This window comes from Cetorhinus maximus, chromosome 29, assembly GCF_964194155.1.
Source record: "Cetorhinus maximus chromosome 29, sCetMax3.hap1.1, whole genome shotgun sequence".
Classification (NCBI taxonomy): Eukaryota; Metazoa; Chordata; class Chondrichthyes; order Lamniformes; family Cetorhinidae; genus Cetorhinus; species Cetorhinus maximus.
In genome coordinates this window covers 25,194,032-25,219,932 of record NC_135907.1, presented here as the reverse complement: position 1 = coordinate 25,219,932, position 25,901 = coordinate 25,194,032, and the positions used below count along the sequence as shown (strand labels likewise).

The following is a 25,901-nucleotide window of genomic DNA, read 5'->3' as shown; positions in this document are numbered from 1 at the left end:
GATGGTTTCTTCACCCTAGGGGAGGTTTTACAGGTGAGAAACGGGAGGGTGCACAGCCTGGGGGGCACCGCCATCACAATCTGGATTACTCATGGTCCTGAGGCAAAATCCCAGCCCTCAGGTCACAAGGCCGCTGTTTGCAGTCAGGCGCACTGCCCACATCCCGGGGAGATCAGTGCAATAAGAGTTAGAATAACAAATGAGACTGGTTCCGGAAGATTAAAACCAATCTTTGGTGAAACTGTGATCAAATTTACCCCCGAGTCAACCACCCCTCACCTGTGGGGCCGGCTCGGCGTCTCCGGGAGACGGTGGACAATGTGCAATTCAAATACTAACTGACAGCGGGAGGGCGGGAAGGGGGCGGGACCCCAATGTGGGCGGGGCTTTGCAGAGGGCGCAGGCAATGTGGGCGGGGCTTGCAGAGGGAGAGGGCAATGTGGACGGGGCTTGCAGAGGGAGGGAGCAGTGTGGGCGGGGCTTGCAGCGGGAGGGAGCAGTGTGGGCGGGGCTTGCAGAGGGTGGGGGGGGGGGCAATGTGGGCGGGGCTTGCAGCGGGTGTGGACCATGTGGGCGGGGCTTGCAGCGGTTCCCCCGCCCCCTTTCACGCTACTTCAAATGATAACGGCTGGCGCGCGTTCGCAACCCGGCGGCAAACGGTCGCTGGCTGTGGACTGTCCGAGTTGTAGCCATGATCCCCAGTAAAAGGTAAAACAGTGTGAACAACACTCATAAACATTGAATGTCACAATGATCGAAATACTAAATCAGGCCAGCGAATTACTCTCAGCTTCCGTCCGGTTTATGAAAGACACTGAGGTAAAAGTTAACCCGGGGGGGGGGGGGGAAAGAGAGAGAGGGAGGGAGGTTTGAGAGTGAGGGAGACCGGGGTGAGAGAGGGTTGGGAGAGGGGGGGGTGAGAGAGGATTGGGAGGGGGGGGTGAGAGAGGGTTGGGAGAGGGGGGGGTGAGAGAGGGTTGGGAGAGGGGGGGGTGAGAGAGGATTGGGAGGGGGGGGGGTGAGAGAGGGTTGGGAGAGGGGGGGGTGAGAGAGGGTTGGGAGAGGGGGGGGGTGAGAGAGGATTGGGAGAGGGGGGGGTGAGAGAGGGTTGGGAGAGGGGGGGGTGAGAGAGGGTTGGGAGGGGGGGGGTGAGAGGGTTGGGAGAGGGGGATGAGGGAGGGTTGGGAGAGGGGGGGTGAGGGAGGGTTGGGAGAGGGGGGTGAGGGAGGGTTGGGAGAGGGGGGTGAGGGAGTGTTGGGAGAGGGGGGTGAGGGAGTGTTGGGAGAGGGGGGTGAGGGAGTGTTGGGAGAGGGGGGTGAGTGAGTGTTGGGAGAGGGGGGTGAGGGAGGGTTGGGAGAGGGGGGTGAGGGAGGGTTGGGAGAGGGGGGTGAGGGAGAGTTGGGAGGGGTGGATGAGGGAGGGTTGGGAGAGGGGGGTGAGGGAGTGTTGGGAGAGGGGGGTGAGGGAGTGTTGGGAGAGGGGGGTGAGGGAGTGTTGGGAGAGGGGGGTGAGGGAGTGTTGGGAGAGGGGGTGAGGGAGGGTTGGGAGAGGGGGGGTGAGGGAGGGTTGGGAGAGGTGGGTGAGGGAGGGTTGGGAGAGGTGGGTGAGGGAGGGTTGGGAGAGGTGGGTGAGGGAGGGTTGGGAGAGGGGGGTGAGGGAGGGTTGGGAGAGGGGGGTGAGGGAGGGTTGGGGAGAGGGGGGTGAGGGAGGGTTGGGAGAGGGGGATGAGGGAGAGGGGGGTGTGGGTGAGGGAGGGTTGGGAGGGGGGGATGAGGGAGGGTTGGGAGGGGGGTGAGGGTTGGGAGGGGGGTGAGGGAAGGTTGGGAGAGGGGGGTGTGAGGGGGGTGAGGGAGGGGGGTGAGGAAGGGTTGGGAGAGGGGGGTGGGGGAGGGTTGGGAGGGGGGTGAGGGAGGGTTGGGAGGGGGGGTGAGGGAGGGTTGGGAGAGGGGGGCGAGGGAGGGTTGGGAGAGGGGGGCGAGGGAGGGTTGGGAGAGGGGGGGCGAGGGAGGGTTGGGAGAGGGGGGGCGAGGGAGGGTTGGGAGAGTTGGGTGAGGGGCGTGAGGGAGGGTTGGGAGAGGGGGGTGAGGGAGGGTTGGGAGAGGGGGGTGAGGGGGGATGAGGGAGAGGGGGGTGTGGGAGAGGGGGGTGAGGGAGGGTTGGGAGGGGGGGGTGAGGGGGGATGAGGGAGATGGGGGATGAGGGAGAGGGGGGTGTGGGAGAGGGGGGGTTGGGAGGGGGGGTGAGGGAGGGTTGGGAGGGAGGGTTGGGAGGGGGGTGAGGGAGGGTTGGGAGAGGGGGGTGTGGGAGGGGGGTGAGGGGGGGGTGAGGGAGGGTTGGGAGGGGGGGGGTGAGGGAGGGGTTGGGAGAGGGGGGGCGAGGGAGGGTTGGGAGAGGTGGGTGAGGGGGGGGGTGAGGGAGGGTTGGGAGAGGGGGGGTGAGGGAGGGTGGGAGAGGGGGATGAGGGAGAGGGGGGTGTGGGAGAGGGGGGTGAGGGAGGGTTGGGAGAGGGAGGGTTGGGAGGGGGGGATGAGGGAGGGTTGGGAGGGGGGTGAGGGAGGGTTGGGGAGGGGGGTGTGGGAGGGTTGGGAGAGGGGGGTGAGGGAGGGTTGGGAGAGGGGGGTGAGGGAGGGTTGGGAGGGGGGGATGAGGGAGTGTTGGGAGAGGGGGGTGAGGGAGTGTTGGGAGAGGGGGGTGAGGGAGTGTTGGGAGAGGGGGTGAGGGAGGGTTGGGAGAGGGGGGTGAGGGAGGGTTGGGTGAGGGGGGGTGAGGGAGGGTTGGGGAGAGGGGGGTGAGGGGAGGGTTGGGAGGGGGGGTGGAGGGAGGGTTGGGAGAGGGGGGTGAGGGGGGATGAGGGAGAGGGGGGTGTGGGTGAGGGAGGGTTGGGAGGGGGAGATGAGGGAGGGGGGTGAGGGAGGGTGGGGAGGGAGGGTTGGGAGGGGGGTGAGGGAGGGTTGGGAGGGGGGTGAGGGAGGGTTGGGAGGGGGGTGAGGGAGGGTTGGGAGGGGGGTGAGGGAGGGTTGGGAGGGGGGTGAGGGAGGGTTGGGAGGGGGGTGAGGGAAGGTTGGGAGAGGGGGGTGTGAGGGAGGGTTGGGAGGGGGGGATGAGGGAGGGGGGGTGAGGGAGGGTTGGGAGAGGGGGGCGAGGGAGGGTTGGGAGAGTGGGGCGAGGGAGGGTTGGGAGAGTGGGGCGAGGGAGGGTTGGGAGAGGGGGGCGAGGGAGGGTTGGGAGAGGGGGGCGAGGGAGGGTTGGGAGAGGGGGGCGAGGGAGGGTTGGGAGAGGGGGGCGAGGGAGGGTTGGGAGAGGGGGGCGAGGGAGGGTTGGGAGAGGGGGGCGAGGGAGGGTTGGGAGAGGGGGGCGAGGGAGGGTTGGGAGAGGGGGGCGAGGGAGGGTTGGGAGAGGGGGGCGAGGGAGGGTTGGGAGAGGCGGGCGAGGGTGGGTTGGGAGAGGCGGGCGAGGGAGCGTTGGGAGAGGCGGGCGAGGGAGCGTTGGGAGAGGCGGGTGAGGGGGGATGAGGGAGGGTTGGGAGGGGGGATGAGGGAGGGTTGGGAGGGGGGATGAGGGAGGGGGGGTGAGGGAGGGTTGGGAGAGGGGGGTGAGGAAGGGTTGGGAGAGGGGGGTGAGGGGGGTGGGGGAGGGTTGGGAGGGGGGTGTGGGAGAGGGGGGTGAGGGAGGGTTGGGAGGCGGGGATGAGGGAGGGGGGGTGAGGGAGGGTTTGGAGGGGGTGAGGGAGGGTTGGGAGAGGGGGGTGTGGGAGGGGGGTGAGGGGGGGTGTGGGAGGGGGGTGAGGGAGTGTTGGGAGGGGGTGTGGGGGTGAGGGAGTGGGCGGGGGGGTGATGGATGGGTGGGGGGTCGGGGAGGGGGGCGAGTGAGGGCTTGGTGGCAGCGGGATGGTGGATTGGGGGACCTGGGTAGGTGGAGGGATGAGGGGGGATGCAAGGTGTAGGGGGTTGGGGAGGTTTGTGGGTGTGGGGGAGGGAGGGCTGTGAGGTAGGGTTGCAGGGGAGGGAGAGGTGTGGGGGGATGGGGGAGGGAGAGGTGTGGGGGGATGGGGGAGGGAGGGGTGTGGTGGGGGTTTGGGGAAGGAGGGGTGTGGTTGGTGGATGGAGGGAGGGAGGGGTGTGGGGGAGGGTTGGAGGGAATGAGGGGCAGTGGAGGTTTGGAGATGTGGGGGAGACGGAGTAGTGTAGGTGTGGGGAGTGTGGCGTGAGTAGAGTGGGAAAGAAGAGAGTTGTTGGGGGGGGGGGGGGATATAGGGACGAGCAAGGTAAAGGGGTGGGAAGTTGGAGTAACGGTCGTTGTGCCCAGAACACTAGTTGAGGAGGATGGTTTATCATCAAATATTTACTGTTTTTCCACATCGATGAACAACCTCATTGAGACTGGAAGATGATTATTTTAAGCTAAATATGGGGTCAGTCATTTCAGACAGATGAAGAAAATATTTTTCTCTCAGAGGGTGAGTCTTTGGAACTCCCTCAAATGGCAGTGGAAGCAGAGTCTTTGAATATTTTTAAAGCACAGCTGGATAGATTCTTGGTAAAGCAAGGGGGTGAAAGACTAGTAACAATCAGATCAGCCATGATCTTATTGAATGGTAGAGCAGGCTGGAGGGGCCGAGTAGCCGACTCCTGCCCCTAATTTGTGTATTCGCAGAGTATACTGAGAGATAGGTCTATGAAGCCTTGTGTCAAGTCTGGTACTGTACATAGTTAGAATGTTTAAAAGCGGTAAAGTTTACCAGTAACCTCGCCTCCAGCAGTTTCTATCAATCCTGACCAAGGACAACTTCATCTAAAGACCAACAACGATGATATCTGATGGTGACAGCAGAAAACATGATGGAAAAAGCAACAAGTAAAGAACCCAGCAACTGGGAGAAGCAGCAAGAGAAACACACTGCGAGATAAGGACAACGCAGGGAAAATGCCAACAGAATTCAAAGAAAGTGAAGATAAGATATGGAGAAAATCTCATCCTTACCAGAGTGCTTCTACCACATGGAAGGCCCGGAAGGAGCACCATTATAGAAATGGTGAAGTTCAATAGATGTACCCTAAGACCGGGAGAGAGCGTAGAGTCCTTCATTAAGGATTTATATCAGCTAGTTGAGAATTGCAAATATGGAGCCCTGAAAGATGAATTAGTTTGGAATTGCATTGTTGAAGAAGTAGGAGCGCCAGAACCTGATAGAACCACCTCGAGAACACCAGGCAGAAGATTTCCCATGAACTGCAGGTGAAAAAAACCACAAGTTCATTACCTGGGAGGACAGCTTGCATCAAGCAAGAAATGGATGGACAAAACAAAAACAAAAATAGCTGGAAAAACTCAGCAGGTCTGACAGCATCTGCAGAGAGGAACACAGTTAACGTTTCGAGTCTGTATGACTCTTCAACAGAACTAAAGAAAAATAGAAAAGAGGTGAAATATAAGCTGGTTTAAGGGGGGTTGGGACAGGTAGAGCTGGATAGAGGGCCAGTGATAGGTGGAGATAACCAAAAGATGTCACAGACAAAAGGTCAAAGAGGTGTTGAAGCTGGTGGTATTATCTAAGGAATGTGTTAATAAAGGTACAGATAGCCCTAGTGGGGGTGGGGTGGGGTGGGGGGAAGGGATCGAAATAGGCTAAAAGGCAGAGATAAAATAATGGATGGAAATACATTTAAAAATAATGGAAATAGGTGGGAAAAGAAAAATCTATATAAATTATTTGAAAAAACGGGGATTGGAAAGGGGGTGGGGATGGAGGAGAGAGTTCATAATCTAAAATTGTTGAACTCAATATTCAGTCCGGAAGGCTGTAAAGTGCCTAGTCGGAAGATGAGGTGCTGTTCCTCCAGTTTGCGTTGAGCTTCACTGGAACAATGCAGCATGCCAAGGACGGACATGTGGGCATGAGAGCAGGGTGGAGTGTTGAAATGGCAAGCGACAGGGAGGTCTGGGTCATGCTTGCGGACAAACTGAAGGTGTTCCGCAAAGCGGTCACCCAGTTTGCGTTTGGTCTCTCCAATGTAGAGGAAACCGCATTGGAAGCAGCGAATGCAGTAGACTGAATTGAGGGAAGTGCAAGTGAAATGCTGCTTCACTTGAAAGGAGTGTTTGGGCCCTTGGACGGTGAGGAGAGGGGAAGTAAAGGGGCAGGTGTTGCACCTTCTGTGGTTGCATGGGAAGGTGCCATGGGAGGGGGTTGAGGTGTAGGGGGTGATGGAGGAGTGGACCAGGGTGTCCCGGAGGGAACGATCCCTGCGGAATGCCACCAGGGGGGATGAAGGGAAGATGTGTTTGGTGATGGCATTATGCTGGAGTTGGCAGAAATGGCGGAGGATGATCCTTTGAATGCAGAGGCTGGTGGGGTGATAAGTGAGGACAAGGGGGACCCTATCATGGTTCTGGGAGGGAGAGGAAGGTGTGAGGGCGGATGCGTGGGAGATGGGCCGGACACGGTCAACCACCGTGGGTGGAAAACCTCGGTTAAGGAAGAAGGAGGACATTTCAGAGGAACTGTTTTTGAAAGTGGCATCATCAGAACAGATGCGACGGAGGCGAAGAAACTGAGAGAATGGGATGGACTCCTTACAGGAAGCGGGGTGTAAGGAGCTGTAGTCGAGGTAGCCGTGGGAGTCGGTAGGCTTGTAATGAATATTGGTGGACAGTCTATCAGCAGAAATTGAGACAGAGGTCAAGGAAGGGAAGGGAAGTGTCAGAGATGGACCATGTGAAAATGATGGAGGGGTGGAAATTGGAAGCAATATTAATACATTTTTCCAGGTCCAGATGAGTGCATGAAGCAGCACTGAAGCAATCATCGATGTACCGGAGAAAGAGTCGGGGAGGGGGCCGGGTTAGGACTGGAACAAGGAATGTTCCACACACCCCATAAAGAGACAGGCATAACTGGAGCCCATGTGGGTACCCATAGCCACACCTTTGATTTGGAGGAAGTGAGAGGAGTTTAAGGAGAACAGTGTGAGAACAAGTTCAGCCAGACGGAGGAGAGTAGTGGTGGATGGGGATTGTTCGGGCCTCTGTTCGAGGAAGAAACAGAGAGCGATCAGACCATCCCAGTGGGGGGTGGAGGTGTAGAGGGATTGGATGTCCATGGTGAAGAGGAGGCGGTTGGAGCCAGGGAACTGGAAATTGTTGATATGATGTAGGGTGTCAGAGGAATCACGGATGTAGGTGGGAAGGGACTGGACAAGGGGAGAGAGAATGGAGTCAAGATAGCAAGAAATGAGTTCCGTGGGGTAGGAACAGGCTGACACAATCGGTCTGCCGGGACCGTCCTGTTTGTGGATTTTGGGTAGGAGGTAGAAGCGGGCCGTCCGAGGTTGGGAGACTATGAGGTTGGAAGCTGTCGAAGGAAGATCTCCAGAGGAGATGAGGTCAGTAACAGTCCTGGAAACAGTGGCTTGATGTTCAGTGGTGGGGTCATGGTCCAGGGGGAGGTAGGAGGAAGTGTCTGCGAGTTGACGCTCAGCCTCTGCGAGGTAGAGGTCAGTGCGCCAGACAACAACAGCACCACCCTTGTCAGCAGATTTGATGACAATGTCAGGGTTGGACCTGAGAGAAAGGAGTGCAGCAAATTCAGAGAGAGACAGGTTAGAGTGGGTGAGAGGAGCAGAGAAATTGAGACAACTGATGTCACACCGACAGTTCTCGATGAAAAGATCAAGAGAAGGTAAGAATCCAGAGAGAGGGGTCCAGGTGGAGGGAGAATATTGGAGGTGGGTAAAAGGATCTGTTGAACGGGGAGAGGACTCCTGCCCAAAGAAGTGAGCACGGAGACGAAGGCGGTGGAAGAAGAGTTCAGCATCGTGCCGAGCCCGAAATTCATTGAGATGAGGGCATAAGGGTATGAAACTAAGTCCTTTGCTGAGCACTGAAAGTTCAGCATCGGAGGGGGGAAGGTCAGGGGGTATGGTGAATACACGGCCGGGGCTGGGATTGGAAGACGGGATGGGGACAGAGGGACGGGCAGGGGTGGAGGGTCCTGGATGGGTGTTGGTGTCGATGAGTTGTTGGAGCTTGCGTTCCTTTGCACCTGAAAGAAAGAGACAAAGTTTCTTGTTGAGGCGTCGGATGAGACGAAGAATAAAATGAAACTGGAGGCATGGGCAGCTTAGAAATAGATTGCAGCCGTGCTGCTGGAGGGAGAGGTCGAGTGTGTTCATATGACGGTGCATGGCACTGAGTGTGGATCTCGGAATGCGACGAGAACAGCAGTCCGAGGAGCGTTGTATGTCCCAGAAATACCTGTAATCCTGATTGGGTTCGAAACACGAGGGATGGAACTTCAGTTGAAATCCACGTGGGGTAAGTCGGAGACGGAGACAGTCACTGAGGAAGGAAATATGGCTGTGAAAGTGAGTTTTAGTAAACACCTTGTCAAACACCAGGAGAGAAATGGAAAGCAATGAAGGTGAACAAGGCAAAAGAGAGGACGGAAATCCTGTCGGAGAGAAGAGCAATACTTCTTCAAGGTAGGCATTCCTTGAGAAGTGGCAGTTAATTAAACACTAAGGTAAAAGCAAAAAACTGCGGATGCTGGAAATCCAAAACAAAAACAAAATTACCTGGAAAAACTCAGCAGGTCTGGCAGCATCTGCGGAGAGGAACACAGTTAACGTTTCAAGTCCGTATGATTCTTCAGCAGAACTAAGGAAAAATAGAAAAGAGGTGAAATATAAGCATATAATACCCGCATGGGCCCCAGTTATGCCTGTCTCTTTATGGGGTATGTGGAACATTCCTTGCTCCAGTCCTACTCCGGCCCCCTTCCTCCCACTACTATTTCTCCGGTACATCGATGATTGCTTCGGTGCTGCTTCATGCTCTCGTCTGGACCTGGAAAAATTTATTAATTTTGCTTCCAATTTCCACCCCTCCATTTTCACTTGGTCCTTCTCTGACACTTCCCTTCCCTTCCTTGACCTCTCTGTCTCAATTTCTGGTGATAGACTGTTCACCAATATTCATTACAAGCCTACCGACTCCCACAGCTACCTCAACTACAGTTTCTTCGCCTCCGTCACATCTGTTCTGATGATGCCACTTTCAAAAGCAGTTCCTCTGACATGTCTTCCTTAACCGAGGTTTTCCACCCACGGTGGTTGACAGGGCCCTCAACCGTGTCCGGCCCATCTCCCGCGCATCCGCCCTCACACCTTCCTCTCCCTCCCAGAACCATGATAGGGTCCACCTTGTCCTCACTTATCACCCCACCAGCCTCCGCATTCAAAGGATCACCCTCCGCCATTTCCGCCAACTCTAGCATGATGCCACCACCAAACACATCTTCCCTTCACCCCCCCGGTGGCATTCCGCAGGGATCATTCCCTCCGGGACACCCTGGTCCACTCCTCCATCACCCCCTACACCTCAACCCCCTCCCACGGCACCTTCCCATGCAACCGCAGAAGGTGCAACACCTGCCCCTTTACTTCCCCTCTCCTCACCGTCCAAGGGCCCAAACACTCCTTTCAAGTGAAGCAGCATTTCACTTGCACTTCCCTCAATTTAGTCTACTGCATTCGTTGCTCCCAATGCGGTTTCCTCTACATTGGAGAGACCAAACGCGGACTGTGTGACTGCTTTGCAGAACATCTTCGGTCTGTCCGCAAGCATGACCCAGACCTCCCTGTCGCTTGCCATTTCAACACTCCACCTTGCTCTCATGCCCACATGTCCGTCCTTGGCCTGTTGCATTGTTCCAGTGAAGCTCAACGCAAACTGGAGGAACAGCACCTCATCTTCCGACTAGGCACTTTACAGCCTTCCGGACTGAATATTGAGTTCAACAATTTTAGATTATGAACTCTCTCCTCCATCCCCACCCCCTTTCCAATCCCCGTTTTTTCAAATAATTTATATAGATTTTTCTTTTCCCACCTATTTCCATTATTTTTAAATGTATTTCCATCCATTGTTTTATCTCTGCCTTTTAGCCTATTTCGATCCCTTCCCCCCACCCCACCCCCACTAGGGTTATCTGTACTTTTATTATCACATTCCTTAGATAATATCACCAGCTTCAACACCTCTTTGACCTTTTGTCTATGACATCTTTTGGTTATCTTCACCTAACACTGGCCCTCTATCCAGCTCTACCTGTCCCACCCCCCCTTAAACCAGCTTATATTTCACCCCTTTTCTATTTTTCCTTAGTTCTGTTGAAGAGTCATACAGACTCGAAACGTTAACTGTGTTCCTCTCTGCAGATGCTGTCAGACCTGCTGAGTTCTTCCAGGTATTTTTGTTTTTGTTTTGGATTTCCAGCATCCGCAGTTTTTTGCTTTTATCTTAATGGATGGACAAACCTGAGCAAGGAAAACAACAAACAGCAGCCTCATTGTCATGAATTACTGCTGAAAAGCCTGAACAAGGGGACATAAAGTTTGAAGAAGTAGAGTCCTATACATCATTGACCACAAGATTTCTTGCAACAACAACACAGGCTAAATGAAATTCAAAAGGCACAAAAAGCAGATGAAAAATGTGCTACAATTAGGGAATACTGCAAAAAATTGGTCAGAATATTAAAAATAATCTCACCCTGAAGCAATACTTCGAGCAACAAAGACATCTGTTTCGTGGATGACCTGCTGATTTATGATCGGTCATACCGAGAATCTTCAGATTCATCCTCCTTCAGAGAATATATCAGGGACATCTAGGCATTACAAAGTGTCGTCTTTTTTTATTATTTATTCTTTCATGGGACGTGGGTGTTGTTGGCAAGGCCAGCATTTCCAACTGCCCTTGAATCAAGTGGCTTTACACACCATTTCAGGGGACCATTAAGAGTCAACCATGTTCCTGTGGGTCTGGAGTCACTTACATGTAGGTCAGACCAGGTAAGGACAGAAAATTTCCTTCCCTAAAGGACATCAGTGAACCAGATGGGTTTTTACACCAATCAATAATGGGTTCATTGTTACCATTACTGAGACTAGCTTTCAATTCCAGATTTGTTAATTGAATTTAAATTCCACCAGCTGCCGTGGTTGTATTTGAACTCATGTCCCCAGAACATTAGCCTGACTTTTTGGTTACTAGTGACATAACCACTAGAAGAGAGTGATATTCATTTTGTGGCCAGGGATCTCAAAACTATTAGAGGAAAGGATTTCAAGCTGCATCACCGATGTAATCCACCGCCAGGAGCAAAGGGAGCCACTGATGGTATCCTCATTTCCATCCAGACCATGGGGAATATCACAAAATGGATCTTTGAGCTTAAGGGGAAGACATTCCTCAGTTGCTGATTGTTACTCCAGTTGGATTGAGGTTAAATTCCTTCATGGTCCAACCTCAGAAGCAGTCACTAAACTACTGAGAAATTTTTGCAACATACGGCATTCCAGATGATGGCCACAGTTTGCAAACAAATGTTTTAAGCAGTTCACAGAAGCCTATGGATTTGTCCACATGACTAGTTCACCCAGATACCCACAAGCTAATGGAGAGTCCGAAAAGAGGACTAAGAACAGTAAAGGCTTTGTTGAATAAAAGGTGACGATATCAACTTGGCACTGTTGAGCTACTGTTCCACACCACTCCAGAATGGTTTGCCTCCATCATAGCTTCTGATGGAAAGAGGATTGCAGACTCAACTTCCTGTTCTTCCACACACACTTATGCCATGTCTCAAAACAGCAGATATAGAAAGAGTGAGAGAGAACGAGGATGAGTACGATGCAAATCAAACCAGAAACTACAATCAACGCCATTGAGCGCATGGTTTACCAGAACTTGAGCCAGGTGAATTGGTCTGGATTCGTGACCAGAATTGTGAAGGCCAAGTATTGGGAAAAACACTACATCTGCAATCTTGTCTTGTAGAGACTGAAATGGAATAGTGAGTAGAAACAGAAGCGTACATGTATCTACAAGAAGACTACCATCAATGGAATGGACCAACTATCCAGACGATCAGGAAGACAACCTGAAAAGAGAGCCAGTAGTCTCTGAAGATTCACATACTAATGCTACAGAGTTCGAGAGAGAAGCTGGAGAACTTGGATCTTGTACATTTCTCCGAGAGAGCTGAGAACAAGGTTGGGCAGATTGGTGAAACCATCACCAAGCTTGCCTCTGAATCAGGAATAAAAGCAGAGACTGCACGGAGTTGTGGGGGGGTGGGGGGTGCAATGTAGCATGATGTAACTAATGTATTAGAGTCAGAGACTTAGCAGATGTAGTATAAAAGGTTAATGTTAAATATGTAATAGTCTACATTGTCAGTGATGCAAGATCACATGACAACAGGGAACGCTGAGAGAGAGTTCTATGTGAAGCCTTGTGCTAAGCCTTGTACTATACACGGTTAGTTGAATATTCAATAAATTTACCAACAGTCTAGTCTCCAGCAGTGTATCAATCCTGACCAAGGACAACCTCATCTAAGACACATAATAATAACAGAAACTTCACTAGTTAGCCACGAATGGTTCATCCTTCTTGTAAGAATCTTTCTCAATGGAATGTACGTTTGTTGAGCATCATGAAATATCCCTTCAATGTTTGCTATTGCTTATCTAGTGTCTTACTTTTTAATTTGTTTTTCCAGTCCACTTTAACCATCTGTCTTCATACCTATAATTTCTTTTATTTAAGTTTAAGACTCGTGTCAGACCTAAGTTTCTCACCAAACTGAATGTGAAATTCATCATATTATGATCACTCTTCCCAGAAGAATCTTTACTATCAGATTATAGATTAATCCTGTCTCATTACACAGCCAAAATAAAAATGTAATTTTTATACTTGGTAATTAAGGTGTCTGCAGAATAAGCAAAAATAAATAAGTACGACCTGATAGCCAACATAGAGACAAGGCTGAAGGATGACATAGATTGGAACTTGAATATTGAAGGGTACTTGGCATTTAGGAAGGACAGGAAGCTAGGAAAAGGTGGAGGGTCAGCTCTGGAAATGAATGATGGTATTAGCACAGTAGGTGTTACAGACAGGAGGGGGTTTAATTTAAAACAGCCCTAATTTCTCCACTCGCCACCTGTAAACAGAAAGACATTTTTGATTTCCCCCTTTATAAGTGGTGGTGTATTTTCCCCAAATCCTCAGTTTGGAGTGGTCCAATTCTCTATTAATAACCCTACAGCAAACTTGAGATAAGATAAAAATAAGAGGGGTAATTTATTTTACACATGCACAGCGTGGGAAGGGGCTTTGCAACCTCCGCCCTCTTTTGCATTCATATCATAAAAGAGGGATAAGGGAAAGAAAAGTGTTCAGGGCAAAGACCACAATAAAAATGAGAACTATGGTTTCATGTGAGTCCAGAATCAAAGTCCAATGAGGAATTTTTTTGCTGAGTTTGGCTGGCTGAAAACCAATGGTGCAAGATATGCTTTTCTGGTGGTATTGATGTCCCAAGATGAAGTAGGCACACAGAGATTGAATCAGTTCTGTAGGCGATAGTATAAAATCTACCCAACCAAGTCGGGTTAGATGGGGGCCAGTTGTCGGACCTGGCCAGAATTTGCTTCTGTATGGCCTGCCATCAGATGTTAAACAACGAAGGTTATTGTGGAAAATAAAAGCTCATGGCATAGGGGATAACATATTGGCATGGATAGAAGATTGGCTAGCTAAAAGGAAACAGGCATAAATGGGTCATTTTTGGTTGGCAAGATGTAACGAGTGGTATGCCACAGGGATTAATATAAATGACTTGGATAAAGGGACCAAAGGTATGGTTGCTAAATTTGCTGATGACAGAAAGATAAGTAAGAAAGTAAGTTGTGAAGAGGACATAAGGGGGCTTCAAATGGATATAGATAGGTTAAGTGAGTGGGCAAAGATCTGGCAAATGGAGTATAATTTGGGAAAATGTGAAATTGTCCATTTTGGCAGGAAGAATACAAGAGAAGAGAAGTGTATTATATAATGGTGAGAGATTGCAGAGTGCTGAGATGCAGAGGAATCTGCATGTCTTAGTGCATGAATCACAAAAGTTTAGTATGCAGATACAGCAAGTAATTAGGAAAGCTAATAGAATGTTATCATTTATTGCGAGGGCAATTGGATACAAAAGTGGGGAGGTTCTGCTTCAGTTATACAGCGCACTAGTGAGACCACATCTGGAGTACTGTGTACAGTATTGGTCTCCTTATTAAGGAAGGATGTAAATACGTTGGAAGCAGTTCAGAGAAGGTTTATCAGACTAATACCTGGAATGGGAGGGTTGTCTTATGAGGAAAGGTTGAACAGGCTAGGCTTGTATCCACTGGAGTTTAGAGTAAGAGGCAACTTGATTGAACCTTGAAGATCATGAGGGGTCTTGACAGGATGGATGTGGAAAGGATGTTTCCTCTTGTGGGAGAATCTATAACTAGGGGTCACTGTTTAAAAATAAGGGGTTGCCCATTTAAGACAGATGAGGAGAAATTCTCTCAAAGGTAGTGAGTCTTTGGCGCTCTCCCTCAAAGGGCGGTGGAAGCAGAGTCTTTGAATAGCAGTAAGTATATTCTTAATAAGCAAGGTCGTGAAAGGTCATTGGGGGTAGGTGGGAACGTGGAGTTGAGATTACAATCAGATCAGCCAGAATCTTATTGAATGGCAGAGGAGGTTTGAGGGGCCAAGTGGCATACTCCTGCTCCTAATTCGTATGTTCATATGACAACACCTTCAGATTTGATCTCCAGAAAAAGGGTTAAAAAAAAACCTGCCAGTGTTTGTCAAAGCATGCCACTTATGAATGTGTCTGCTATGTGATCAGGTTTTTAAACCTGATTTTTTAAAAATGTTCCATGAAGTACATGAGTTAAACATGTGTTGATGTGGCCTTACTTCAGGTGACAAGAATTATGGGGGGATGGTGGCAAAAATCAGGTGGCGCACCAAGTAAATATTCTTTCACCTCTAATAATTGGTTATTGGGGATGTACATCCAAGAAAATGAATATATTTATTTTTGACTTGAATCTTCCATGGGCATTAGTGACTAACTTATTTTACTTTTACTTAGATATGCAGCAGCATCTCTTATGATGGCTTCTTTGCTGCATCGTGAAAGTCAAGCAGGTGGCAGTTTCAGCAGCAGTAACACGAAGATGAGGTATGATGTAGAAAGAGCTGGTAATGTTTTTTTAAAATTCACTCATGGGATGTGGGTGTCACGGGCCAGGCCATCATTTATTGCCCATCCCTAACTGCCCTTGAGAAGCTGTCTTCTTGAACTGCTGCAGTCCATGTGGTGTAGGTACACCCACGGCGCTTTTAGGGAGGGAGTTCCAGGAATTTGACCCAGCGACAGTGAAGAAATAGCGATATATTTCCAAGTCAGAATGATGAATTGCTTGGAGGGGAACTTCCAGGTGGTGGTTTTCTCCATGTGTCTGCTGCCCTTGTCCTTCTAGGTGGTAGAGGTTGTGGGTTTGGAAGGTGCTATTGAAGGAAAGAGGACTGCAAGGGTGGCTTGGCAAAGTATTCTTTTGTCATTTCCAGTGCTGTGGTCAGTCTTAATTTTTAATTCTCAATTGACTTTACTGTAGTGATATGATACAACTGAGTGACTTGCTCGGCCATTTCAGAGGGCAGTTAAGAGTCATTTTTGTGTATCTGGAGCCACATAGGGCAGACCAGGTAAGGACGGCAGATTTCCTTCCCAAAAGGACAACAGTGAATCGGTCGTTTTTTTAAAATGACAATTCACTAGTTTCATGATCATCATAACAGAGACTAGCTTTTTATTTAGGATTTATTGATTAATTGAATTTAAATTCCTTCAGCTGCCATGGTGAGATTTGAACTTGTGTCTCTAGAACATTAGTTCATCTCCACCCAAACTGATTTTGCAGCTTGATCTTCAGAGCCAAGATCATTTTCACTACAATAGTGATCTCACCTTTTATTAATAATGCTACCCCATTTCTTCCCATTTTTGGCTATCCTTCTGCAATGGCAGGTACCCATCACCCGCACCTCACCTCCACCTCCACCTAACATTCAGTTCCCAGCCTTGTTCACCTTGTAATCTCATCTCTCCAATGGAGGCCATAGCCGATTTATTTATTTTTGTTCCATTATGGCCATAGTCAGTCTGCTCATCCACAGGTAACAAGCACCTCATACCTGTGGGATAAAGTTAGGGGCTGAGGTTCCTCCGTCACAACATGCTGGTTCCCCATACCTGCCTGACTCAGTCACATCCTACTGTTCCTGACCTTTGACAAACTCTAAGGTTCTGCCTACCCTAAGGGGTGTGACTACCTCCTGGAACAAAGTATGCAGGTAACTCTCCCCACAACTCAGACTCCCGCTCAGCAACTCTGAGCCGAAGTTGTCCAAGCTGCAGCCACTTACTGCAAATATGGTTGTCCAGGATTACAGTACATTCTACAGATTCCCACATGCTGCGGTCACTACATACCACCAGCCCTAATATTTCTGTCCAGCCTTATTAAAGTTAGTCAATTAGCTAATTACACAGACTGTGATAGAAAGTTGCATTGCCTAGCTTGGAGATGAGGAAGAAAACACACCAACTACTGGAAGCTGAAAAAAAAGTAAAAAGAGCACCTCTTTGCCCCTCTGCACCAAATTCCCACCTGAACCAAATACCCAAATACACACTTTCTACACTAAGATAAAAGCAAAATACTGTGGATGCTGGAAACCTGAAAGAAAAACAAAATGCTGGAAAAACTCAGGTCTGACAGCATTTGAGGGGAGAAAAACAAAGCTGACGTTTCACGTCCTTATGACCTTTCTTCAGAGCTATAGAGAAGTAGAAATGTGATGAAATTTATACTGTTTAAGATGGAGGGAGCAGGTGAAGCTGGATAAAAGGCCAGCAATAGGTGGGGGCAAAGGAGAGATTGACAGAGATGTCATGAACAAAAGGACAAAGGGAGTGTTAATGGTGGTGGTAAGGGCTAAAAAAGGTGCTGATAGTGGCATAAAGGTAAAAAGCAGAATATGATAATAGCATAACAGGGGTAAGCACTCTGAAAAGAACAACATGAACAAATAACAGATGGTCCTTGTGGGGGTGGGGTGGGGGGAGGGGGCAGTGGTGGGGAAAAAGGGATCGAAAATAGGATAAAAGGGGGGAATAAAACAATGAATAAATAGATCAAAATAAAAATAAGTGGATTAAAAAAATGAACTTTGAAAAAAGGGATAAAAAAAAGGGGTGAACTTGGAGGAGAGAGTTCATGGTCTGAAGTTGTTGAACTCAATGTTAAATCCGAAAGGTTGTAAAGTGACTAATAGGAATATGAGGTGCTGTTCCTCCAGTTTGCATTGGGCTTCACTGAAACATTACAGCAGGCCAAGGATGGACATGTGGGCATGAGAGCAGGATGGCGTGTTGGAATGGCTAGCAACAGGAAGGTCTGGGTTGTGCTTGCGGACAGACCGAAGGTATTCTTCAAAGTTCAAAGCGGTCACCCAGTCTGCGTTTGGTCTCTCCAATGTAGAGGAGAGACCAAACTCCGCTCCCAATGTGGTCAACTCTGTTTTTCTCTCCACAGATGCTGTCAGACCTGCTCAGTTTTCCCAGCATTTTCTGTTTTTCTTACACAGTTTCTACATCTCACTCCAACATAGTCTCCTTTATTCCATGCAGTTTGAAGAACTTGTCTGCTTACGTAGAGCTTCTGATGAGCCACTAGCTAGCTTAGCTTCCTGCTACAGTAATTAACACCTATTGAAACAACTAATTTCAGCTGATTACCAGGCAGCACCCTGTTTAAAGGCTATTTAACTCACTTGAAGGTTGAAAGTTCTATGTCAGAGCCTGACTTTTAATCTAAATTTAAACTTGAGGAAAAGTCTTACCAGAACTTACCAGCTGAACCAAATTCTCAACTGCACACACTGTGTGCCTCCTTTCCATGCATCCCCTTACTCCATATGGTCCTACTTCCTTATTACCTCTTCCTTCTCCAACAATACTGTTCCAATCTTGTTTAACAATCACATAGCTCTTTCCATTCTCCTGTTCTTCAACTCTATCATGCATTTCATCAAATTCCTTGTCTAGATGTTTGCTTACAGGCATATATACTCGAATGCTGGTAATGTCCACTGGTTGCCCCTTTAGTTTCACTAGCATCTGTGTGACTGGCTCGCATTTTACTTTACTCACACGGTTAGCAGCTTCCTTGTCTAGCACTACTGCTGCACTTCATTCATTTTCTTCTCTTGGGTATGTCATTCCCATTTCATCACTCATTAAGTCACATTCTCCCATCCACCATAATGCACATAACCCGAGAATGTTTAATTTCTCCTTTTCCATTTATTGCTTCAGGTTCTCTAGCTTTCCTTTCCTGTTCATTGTGCATATATTCCACCTTTCTATTCTTTTGATACTGACAAGCTTGTAAATATGAGGACTTTGCTGGATGGCAAACTGAGAGGCCTCATCCCCTACCTTGCTGAGCACGACAGCACCTGTCTTTTAACAGGAGCTCCCGTCTACTCTGTTGGTGTTTATTGGTGCCTTCCTGGGCCATTTTCTTGGCTGTTTTCAGTGCTGGTTTGCTATTGCCTTCCACTGTAATGTCAGTTTAGTGGCCGACAACTTGGCTATTGTGACAGGTAGTTCTGGGTTACAAAGATACCAGTAGCAGACCTCATACAGCTGACCTGACTGGCATGACTAGTTACAGTTAGCATGAATTTTGGAGAAAGTGAACATCAGCAAAACCAAAGTGATGCATATCTTAAAATCATGAAGAGCTATTAATATATTTGTAGAAGAAAAAGAATTAGAACGGGTGCAAGAATTCAAGTATTTAAGAAGCATAATATCTGCAGGTGGAAGGTGCAATAAAGAAATAAAACAAGGATAGCAATGAGAAAGGCTATATTTACTAAGATGAGATAGTTGCTAATCGGGAAGCTGAATAAACAACTCGAGGTGACTTGAAAAGAGCTTGATTTGGACTGCTGTGGAAAGAGGAGACCAGCTTGCTAAATAGCTTTGAAATGTGGATTTGGAGGAGAATGGAAAGGATCAGCTGGACAGAAAAAGTAACAAATGAAACAGTGCTGAGAAGAGTGAACGAACAAATAAATGTGTTGAACGTAATTAGGAAAAGGCAGAGAGACTGGACAGGGCACATTTTTAAGAGGAAATGGATTAGTAAGAGGGAAGATTTCAAGGAAAAAGAGGAAGGAAGAGTAGTATCAATGCTGAAAGAAGGAAATTATTGGAAAATGAAAAGACTGGCACAGGACAGAGTCATGGAAAAGACTGAACCAAGGACCTGCCTTTGGTAAGATCACACATGACGATGGCGATCGCTATCCCATTGCCTTGTTCTTTCTCTTTAGTGTTCTAAACGTCCTTTCATCTGAACCCTCACCTCCACTATTTAATTTAAAGTCTTATCTACAAGCCCTAGTTATTCAGTTTGCCAGGAATCCCATCACCATTAAAAGTGAAGCTCATTCCAACGAAACAGCTCCCAATTTACCCAGTACTGATACCATTGCCATATGAATGAAGCCCATTTCTGTCACACCAATCTTGCAGCCATACATTCAACTCTCTGATCTTATTTGCTTGTGGCTTAGGTAGTAATACAGAGAATACCTTTCTGGTTCTGCTTTTTGATGTAGCCCCTAGCTGCTCATGCTCATCTTCAGTAGAAACTCTATCTTAGGTACAAGCAATATAGGTAGGACTATGTGGATATGACAACTGGATTCCTCCTCCTCCTCACTCCTCACTCCTCCACCACCACCAACTCAGAGTTCTTCTCCAGCACCAGGAGATGCCCTTAATCCTGGTAGCATTGAGCAAGCAACACAGCCTTGGGGACTCAATCTTGGCTGCAAAGAACAGTATCTATCCCTGTAACTATACTGCCCCCTACCACTACTACTCCACTACCTTGAATGGTCCCCTGTACAATGTTGCTGTGGTCAGTTTTTTCAACACCCTTGCAGCCCCTGTTCTCGTCCACGCAGGCTATAAGACTTTGCACCTGTTGGGCAAATGCAAGGGCTGAGGCTCCTCCACTACTACCTTCTGAATCCCTATACCTGCCTTACTTGTAGTCATACCTTCTTTCTCTGATCATGGACCAAATCTGAAGTACTTAACCTAAGAAGTGTGACTGCCTCCTGGAACAAAATGTCCAGGTAACTTTCTCCCTTCCTGATGCATTGCAGAGTCCAAAGCTGGCATTCCAGCTCATCATCTCAGAGCTGAAGTTCCTCACACTGCAGACAGCAGATGTTATAGTTGCAGGTCACATTGGTGCCTACCAGTTGCCCAATTCTACAGCTGCTACCTGTCCTACCATCCTTATTGTATTTTATTTAACTAATTTGGGTTTTCAAGTTTTGAAATATCACTCAACTGTCTATTTACAGTTTTTAATCTAGGTAATAACCTTGTTTAATTTATTAAATCTAGTTATATACTTTAGGTCTTTACTCAAGATGGTCCACAGTCTAAACTTAGTCCACAGACCAAACTTAACCCTGTTTGTTTATATTTATTATCAAGCTGTACCTCTTGCCCCACCTCATCGAATTCCCCCACACTCCTAATTCCCTTGCACACTGGTGAAATCTGGTGAACCTGCTCTGTGCTATCACTCATTATTAATTAATTTACTGTTTTACTTACCCTGATTGAAATTTTGGTTGAAATGACTGAACAAATTGCTGCACTTAGTCAAGCTTCTGATATTTCAGAAACTTTAGCCCAGATTGCTTTACACAGTCCCCGCTTCTGAAATTACATCTACCAATGACCAGTTCTGATCCGTTTATCAGTAGGGCTAATTAATATCCAACACGTACTTTGTACACTAGAACATAAGAAAATTCAAGCATGAAAGGAGGCTGGTTGGCCCTTTAAAGTATATTCTGCTGGCACTCTGACCTTCTGATTTTGATATCCAGTTGCATTCTCAGTGCCTCTACTGGTTCTAGCTCCACTAATCAGCCTGGAAAGGGGCCAGCTAGCTAGACTGTGGTGTTTAATAACACCGACAGTTTGAGTTCAGTTCCTGTACTGGCTAAGGTCATTCATGGGGCCTGTCTCTTCTCCTTGACCAATGTGATATCATGGCACAGAGATGGGTGGATAACCATGATTAGCTACCTTCAGACAACTAGGCCTACATGACGAGAGAAAGACTCAACCTGGCAGATAATTCCACATGTTTACTTCTATAAATAAATCCTTCTTAATACCTGCTTTAAATTTAATTTTCAGTGAATTTATGCCGCCTGGCCCTACTTCCCAACTTGGAGATCTTTCTAATACTGGCCCACCTTTAATTTTGTCTCTGTCTATTTTCCTCGGCCATATTTGTTTTTTGTCCCCCATTTCCATTTCTTGTGCATGAACCTGAACTGAACAGGGTCAAAAGGGGTGGTTTAGAAAATGAAATTGATCAAAGTTGAAGCTGGTCCATTTCAAGTTATGCTTCTCAAGGAATTCTTCTGTATGGTCTTGATTCCATGGGTGACAAAGTACTGTGTATTTTCTTGAATTAATAGATCATTGTCTGATCATGTTCAGATGATCTTGCTTGCCAGGTTTGGCCTGGTGTTTGTATGTTGTACAACTTTGGACTAAGCAGGTTGTGGAACATCGTGGCATTCAGAGACAGAAAATAATTGGATGCAACAATGACAGAATGAAACAATGATACAATTTTAACTTAGAAGTTAAATTTCAATTCACAGATTATCTTTCATTTATGTAGGAAGAAATTCGGTGCAACTACTCCACCATTTATTGACTACCTAAAAGAGATACTGCGTAGATACCCTGATGGGGGCCAAATTCTGAAGGTAAATTCTCTACATGGCATATTACTGAGTAGAAAATATGTTGTCGACTTCTGGGGAATTTTCATCTTTCAGTTGGAATCATTCCCTTGAAATCATTTTTGTTAAATTTCCCTCCTAGTTTCAATTTCATTAATGTTATCAGGCATTGTAAATTACTTGAAAACTGGAGCAGCATTGAATAATGGAATCATAGAATGGTTATAACAAAGAACCATAGAACACTACAGCACAGAAAAACAGGTCATTCGGCCAAAGAAGGAGGCTATTTGGTTCATCATGTCTGTGTTGTCTCTCTATAAGAGCTACTCTACTAGTGCCATGCCCCTGCCTTTTCTCCATAGCCCTGCAAGTTTTTTCTGTTTAGATAATTATCCAATTCTCTTTTGAAAACCACAATTGAATCTGCCTGCATCACAATCTCAAACATGCATTTCAGATCCTAACCACTCGTTGCATAAAATAAAAATGTTTCTTCATCTCGCCTCTGGTTCTTTTACCAGTCACCTTAAATCAATGTCCTCTAGTTCTTGACCCTTCCACTAATGATACCTGCTACTAATGATAATGGACTGCAGCGGCTCAAGAAGGCAGCTCACTAACACCTTCTCAAGTGCAATTATGGATGGGCAACAAATGCTGGCCTAGCCAGCGAAGCCCACATCCCTTGAATGAATAAAAAAAAAAGTTTCTCTGTATCTAAAATTCCTTAGATTCTAGAACGATCTCAGCGGATTGGAAGTTAGCAAATATAACACCGCTGCTCAAGAAAGGAGGAAGAGAGAAAGCAGGGACCAAGGTCAGTTAGCCTGACATCAGTCATTGGGAAAATGTTGGAAATTATTTATTTTGAAGGAAGTCTTCACAATGCACTAAGAAAATCAGAGTATGGTCAGACAAAGTCAACATGGTTTTCTGAAAGGGAAATTGTGTTTGACAAATGTATTAGTTTTTTGATGATGTAATTAATAGAGTAGATAAAGGGGAATCAATAGATGTAGTGCACTTGGATTTCCAAAAAGAATTCAATCAGCTGCAATACCAAAAGGGCATTATCTATCAGTATTACTGTTGGGTCTGCTCAGGGAAAAGGCTACAATCCCTCAGATGCAGGACAAGTTGGTTCTTGAACATGTTTGTGCCCTTCTCTAAAAGAACTTGATCATATCTGATGAATGGAGTTGATGAATGGATGATGATGCGAACGCATGATGGAACTCTTCTCTACCTTCCTTTCTGCATTTTCTTATTCCTTGTTTTGTAGCTTTACTGCCTCATTGATTATTTTAATATTCTGGAAGAGTTTTTAACATATATTTAATCAAAGTTAGACTTTGTGATGGGGTATTTTTTTCTTTTCTTTTCATTTATACGTTATTTTTTTAATAATGAGCAATGTACCCAAAATGAATTTCCAAAGGAGAATAAATTGAATTGAAAAGGATAATATGCAAGAAAAGGTCTAAGTTATTAATATATTATATTATACTAGGAAGCGCAGGGGTCCTAACACCAACCACTAGGGAACTACTATAAACCTTAATCTGGTCAGAAAAACATCCATTAACCACTAATCTCTGTTTCCTGTCACTCAGCCAACTCCGTATCCACGTTGCTACTATCCCTTTTATTCCATGACCTCAAACTTTGCTCACAAGTCTGTTGTGTGGCACTTTATCAACTGCCTTTTGGAAGTCCATGTATACCTATCAATAGCATTACTCTCATCAACCCCCTCTGTTACCTCATCAAAAAACTGCAGCAAGTTAGTTAAATGTGATTTGCTCTTAACAAATCTGTTCTGGCTTTCCTTGATTAACCCGCATTTGTCCATGTGACTATTAATTTTATTTCTCGAAGCTTCTCCACCACCAAGGTTAAACTGACTGGCCTGTAGTTTCTGAGCTTATCCTTATACCCTTTTCTGAACAAAGCTATAATACTTGGAATTCTCCATCCTCTGGCACCACCCCTGAGCCTAAGAAAGACTGGAAAATTATGGCCAGTGCCTCTGCAATTCCCACACTCACTTCTCTCAGTATTTGTGGGTACATCTCACACAGCCCTGGGGTCATATTAACTTTAAGCACAGACATCCTATTCAATACCACCACGTTATTAAACCCTCCAAATGTCTGAATTATGTCCTCTTTCACCATGACCTGCACAGCATCTTGTTCCTTGGTAAAGACAGATGAAAAGTAGCCATTTAGTACCACAGCCATGTCTGCCTCCATGCATAAATCTCCTTTCCCCTTCCTGGGAATGTACATCGACTGCACCTGACCTATCTCCTCTTTAAAGGCAGTCATTCTTCAATTACAGATTTACCCTGCCAATTTTTGATTCCATTTTACCTGGGCCAGATCTGTTCTCACCCCATTGAATTCAACCCTCCTTTAATTAGTTATTTTTACTCTGGATTGCTCCTTGTCTTTTTCATAGCTTATTTTACCATGATCACTGTCCTCCATATGTTCCCCTATTAATACTTGATCTACTTGTTCCACCTCATTTTCCAGACCAAGATCCAGCATTGTCTCCTTCCTCACTGGAATGGAAATATAACAATTGTAGAAAATTCTCCTGAACACACTAGAAATTCTTCTCCCTCTCTTCATTTTATCCCCAGTCCATATTATGCTATTTAAAGTCCTTCATTAAAAGTGCTCAATAATTTTTGCACCTCTTTGTAATTTCCTTGCAAGGTTGTTCCTATATCACTTTTCCACTAGTTGGACACCTATAAAATACATCCAGTTTCTTACCTCTAACCAAAAAAATTTTGTTCTAGACCCCTCGAGCATATTCTTTCCTTCCAGCACTATTATTCTCCTTAATCAATACTGCCACCCCTCCTCCTTTCGTTCCTTCCCTATCTTTCTTGAACATTGTGTATGCAGGAATATTTAGTATCCATCCTTTCCCTTTTTAAGGTCTTCCGTATCACAAATTTCCATGTGTTCACATACATGCATTGTAACCTAATGTAGACCTTATTGCATTTCCTCTTACCCTGACACCACTTAAATGTCTCACTATTTCTCTGTAGCGCTCTCTGTCTCTCCCAGTTCTTTGGGCATTGTTTTTCCTCTATGATGTTGCCTCCAAGTTACAATCCCCCTGCCAAAATAGTTTAAAACTTCTCAATAACACAAGCAAATCACTCCAAAAGGACATCAATCCTGGCTCAGTTCAGGTGTAACCTGCCCAGCCTATACAGGTCCCATCTCTGCCCATAACTGGCCCAAATGTCCTAGGAATCTAAAGCCCTCCCACTAGCCACGCAATCATCTGCTCTATCCTTCTATTTCTATACTCACTCATCCCAGCTCCAGGACATCACTGCAGGAGTTCCTCAGGATAGTGTCTTCGGCCCAACCATCTTCAGCTGCTTCATCAATGACCTTCCTTCCATCATAAGGTCAGAAGTGGGGATGTTCGCTGATGATTGCACAATGTTCAGCACCATTCGCGACTCCTCAGATACTGAAGCAGTCCATGTACAAATGCAGCAAGACCTGGACAATATCCAGGCTTGGGCTGACAAGTGGCAAGTAACATTCACGCCACACAAGTACCAGGCAATGACCATCTCCAATAAGAGAGAATCCAAAATCGCCCCTTGATGTTCAATGGCATTACTATCACTGAATCTCCCACTATCAACATCCTGGGGGTTACCATTGACCAGAAACTGAATTGGACTAGACATATAAATACTGTGGCTACAAGAGCAGGTCAGAGACTAGAAATCGTGCAATGATTAACCCACCTCCTAACTCCCCAAAGCCTGTCCACCATTTACAAGGCACAAGTCAGGAGTGTGATGGAATACTCCCCACTTGCCTGGATGAGTGCAGATCCCACAACACTCAAGAAGCTTGACACCATCCAGGACAAAACAGCTGCTTGATTGGCACCACGTTACAAACATTCACTCCCTCCACCATCGGTACACAGTAGCAGCAGTGTGTACCACCTACAAGATACACTGCAGGAATTCACTAAGTTCCTTTGACAGCACCTTCCAAACCCACGACTACTACCATCTAGAAGGACAAGGGCAACAGGTAGATGGGAACACCACCACCTGGAAGTTCCCCTCCAAG

General features: G+C 47.1%; 1 protein-coding gene across 3 annotated transcripts in view; it reads left to right on the top strand.

Annotated features, from left to right (window-relative positions):
• The first annotated feature begins 633 nt into the window (after nucleotides 1-633).
• Nucleotides 634-25,901, top strand: part of sacs2 (sacsin molecular chaperone 2) — a 77,053-nt gene continuing 51,785 nt past the window's right edge. Inside the window, exons 1-3 of one of the 3 annotated variants that reach the window (XM_078531946.1) lie at nucleotides 634-819; nucleotides 14,990-15,079; nucleotides 21,705-21,792. In XM_078531946.1, coding sequence (XP_078388072.1) covers nucleotides 15,009-15,079; nucleotides 21,705-21,792 — 159 coding nt within the window. In that variant the 5' untranslated portion in view covers nucleotides 634-819; nucleotides 14,990-15,008. The remainder of the gene's footprint in view (nucleotides 820-14,989; nucleotides 15,080-21,704; nucleotides 21,793-25,901) is intronic. The other 2 variants (XM_078531945.1, XM_078531947.1) reach the window with 2 other exon arrangements.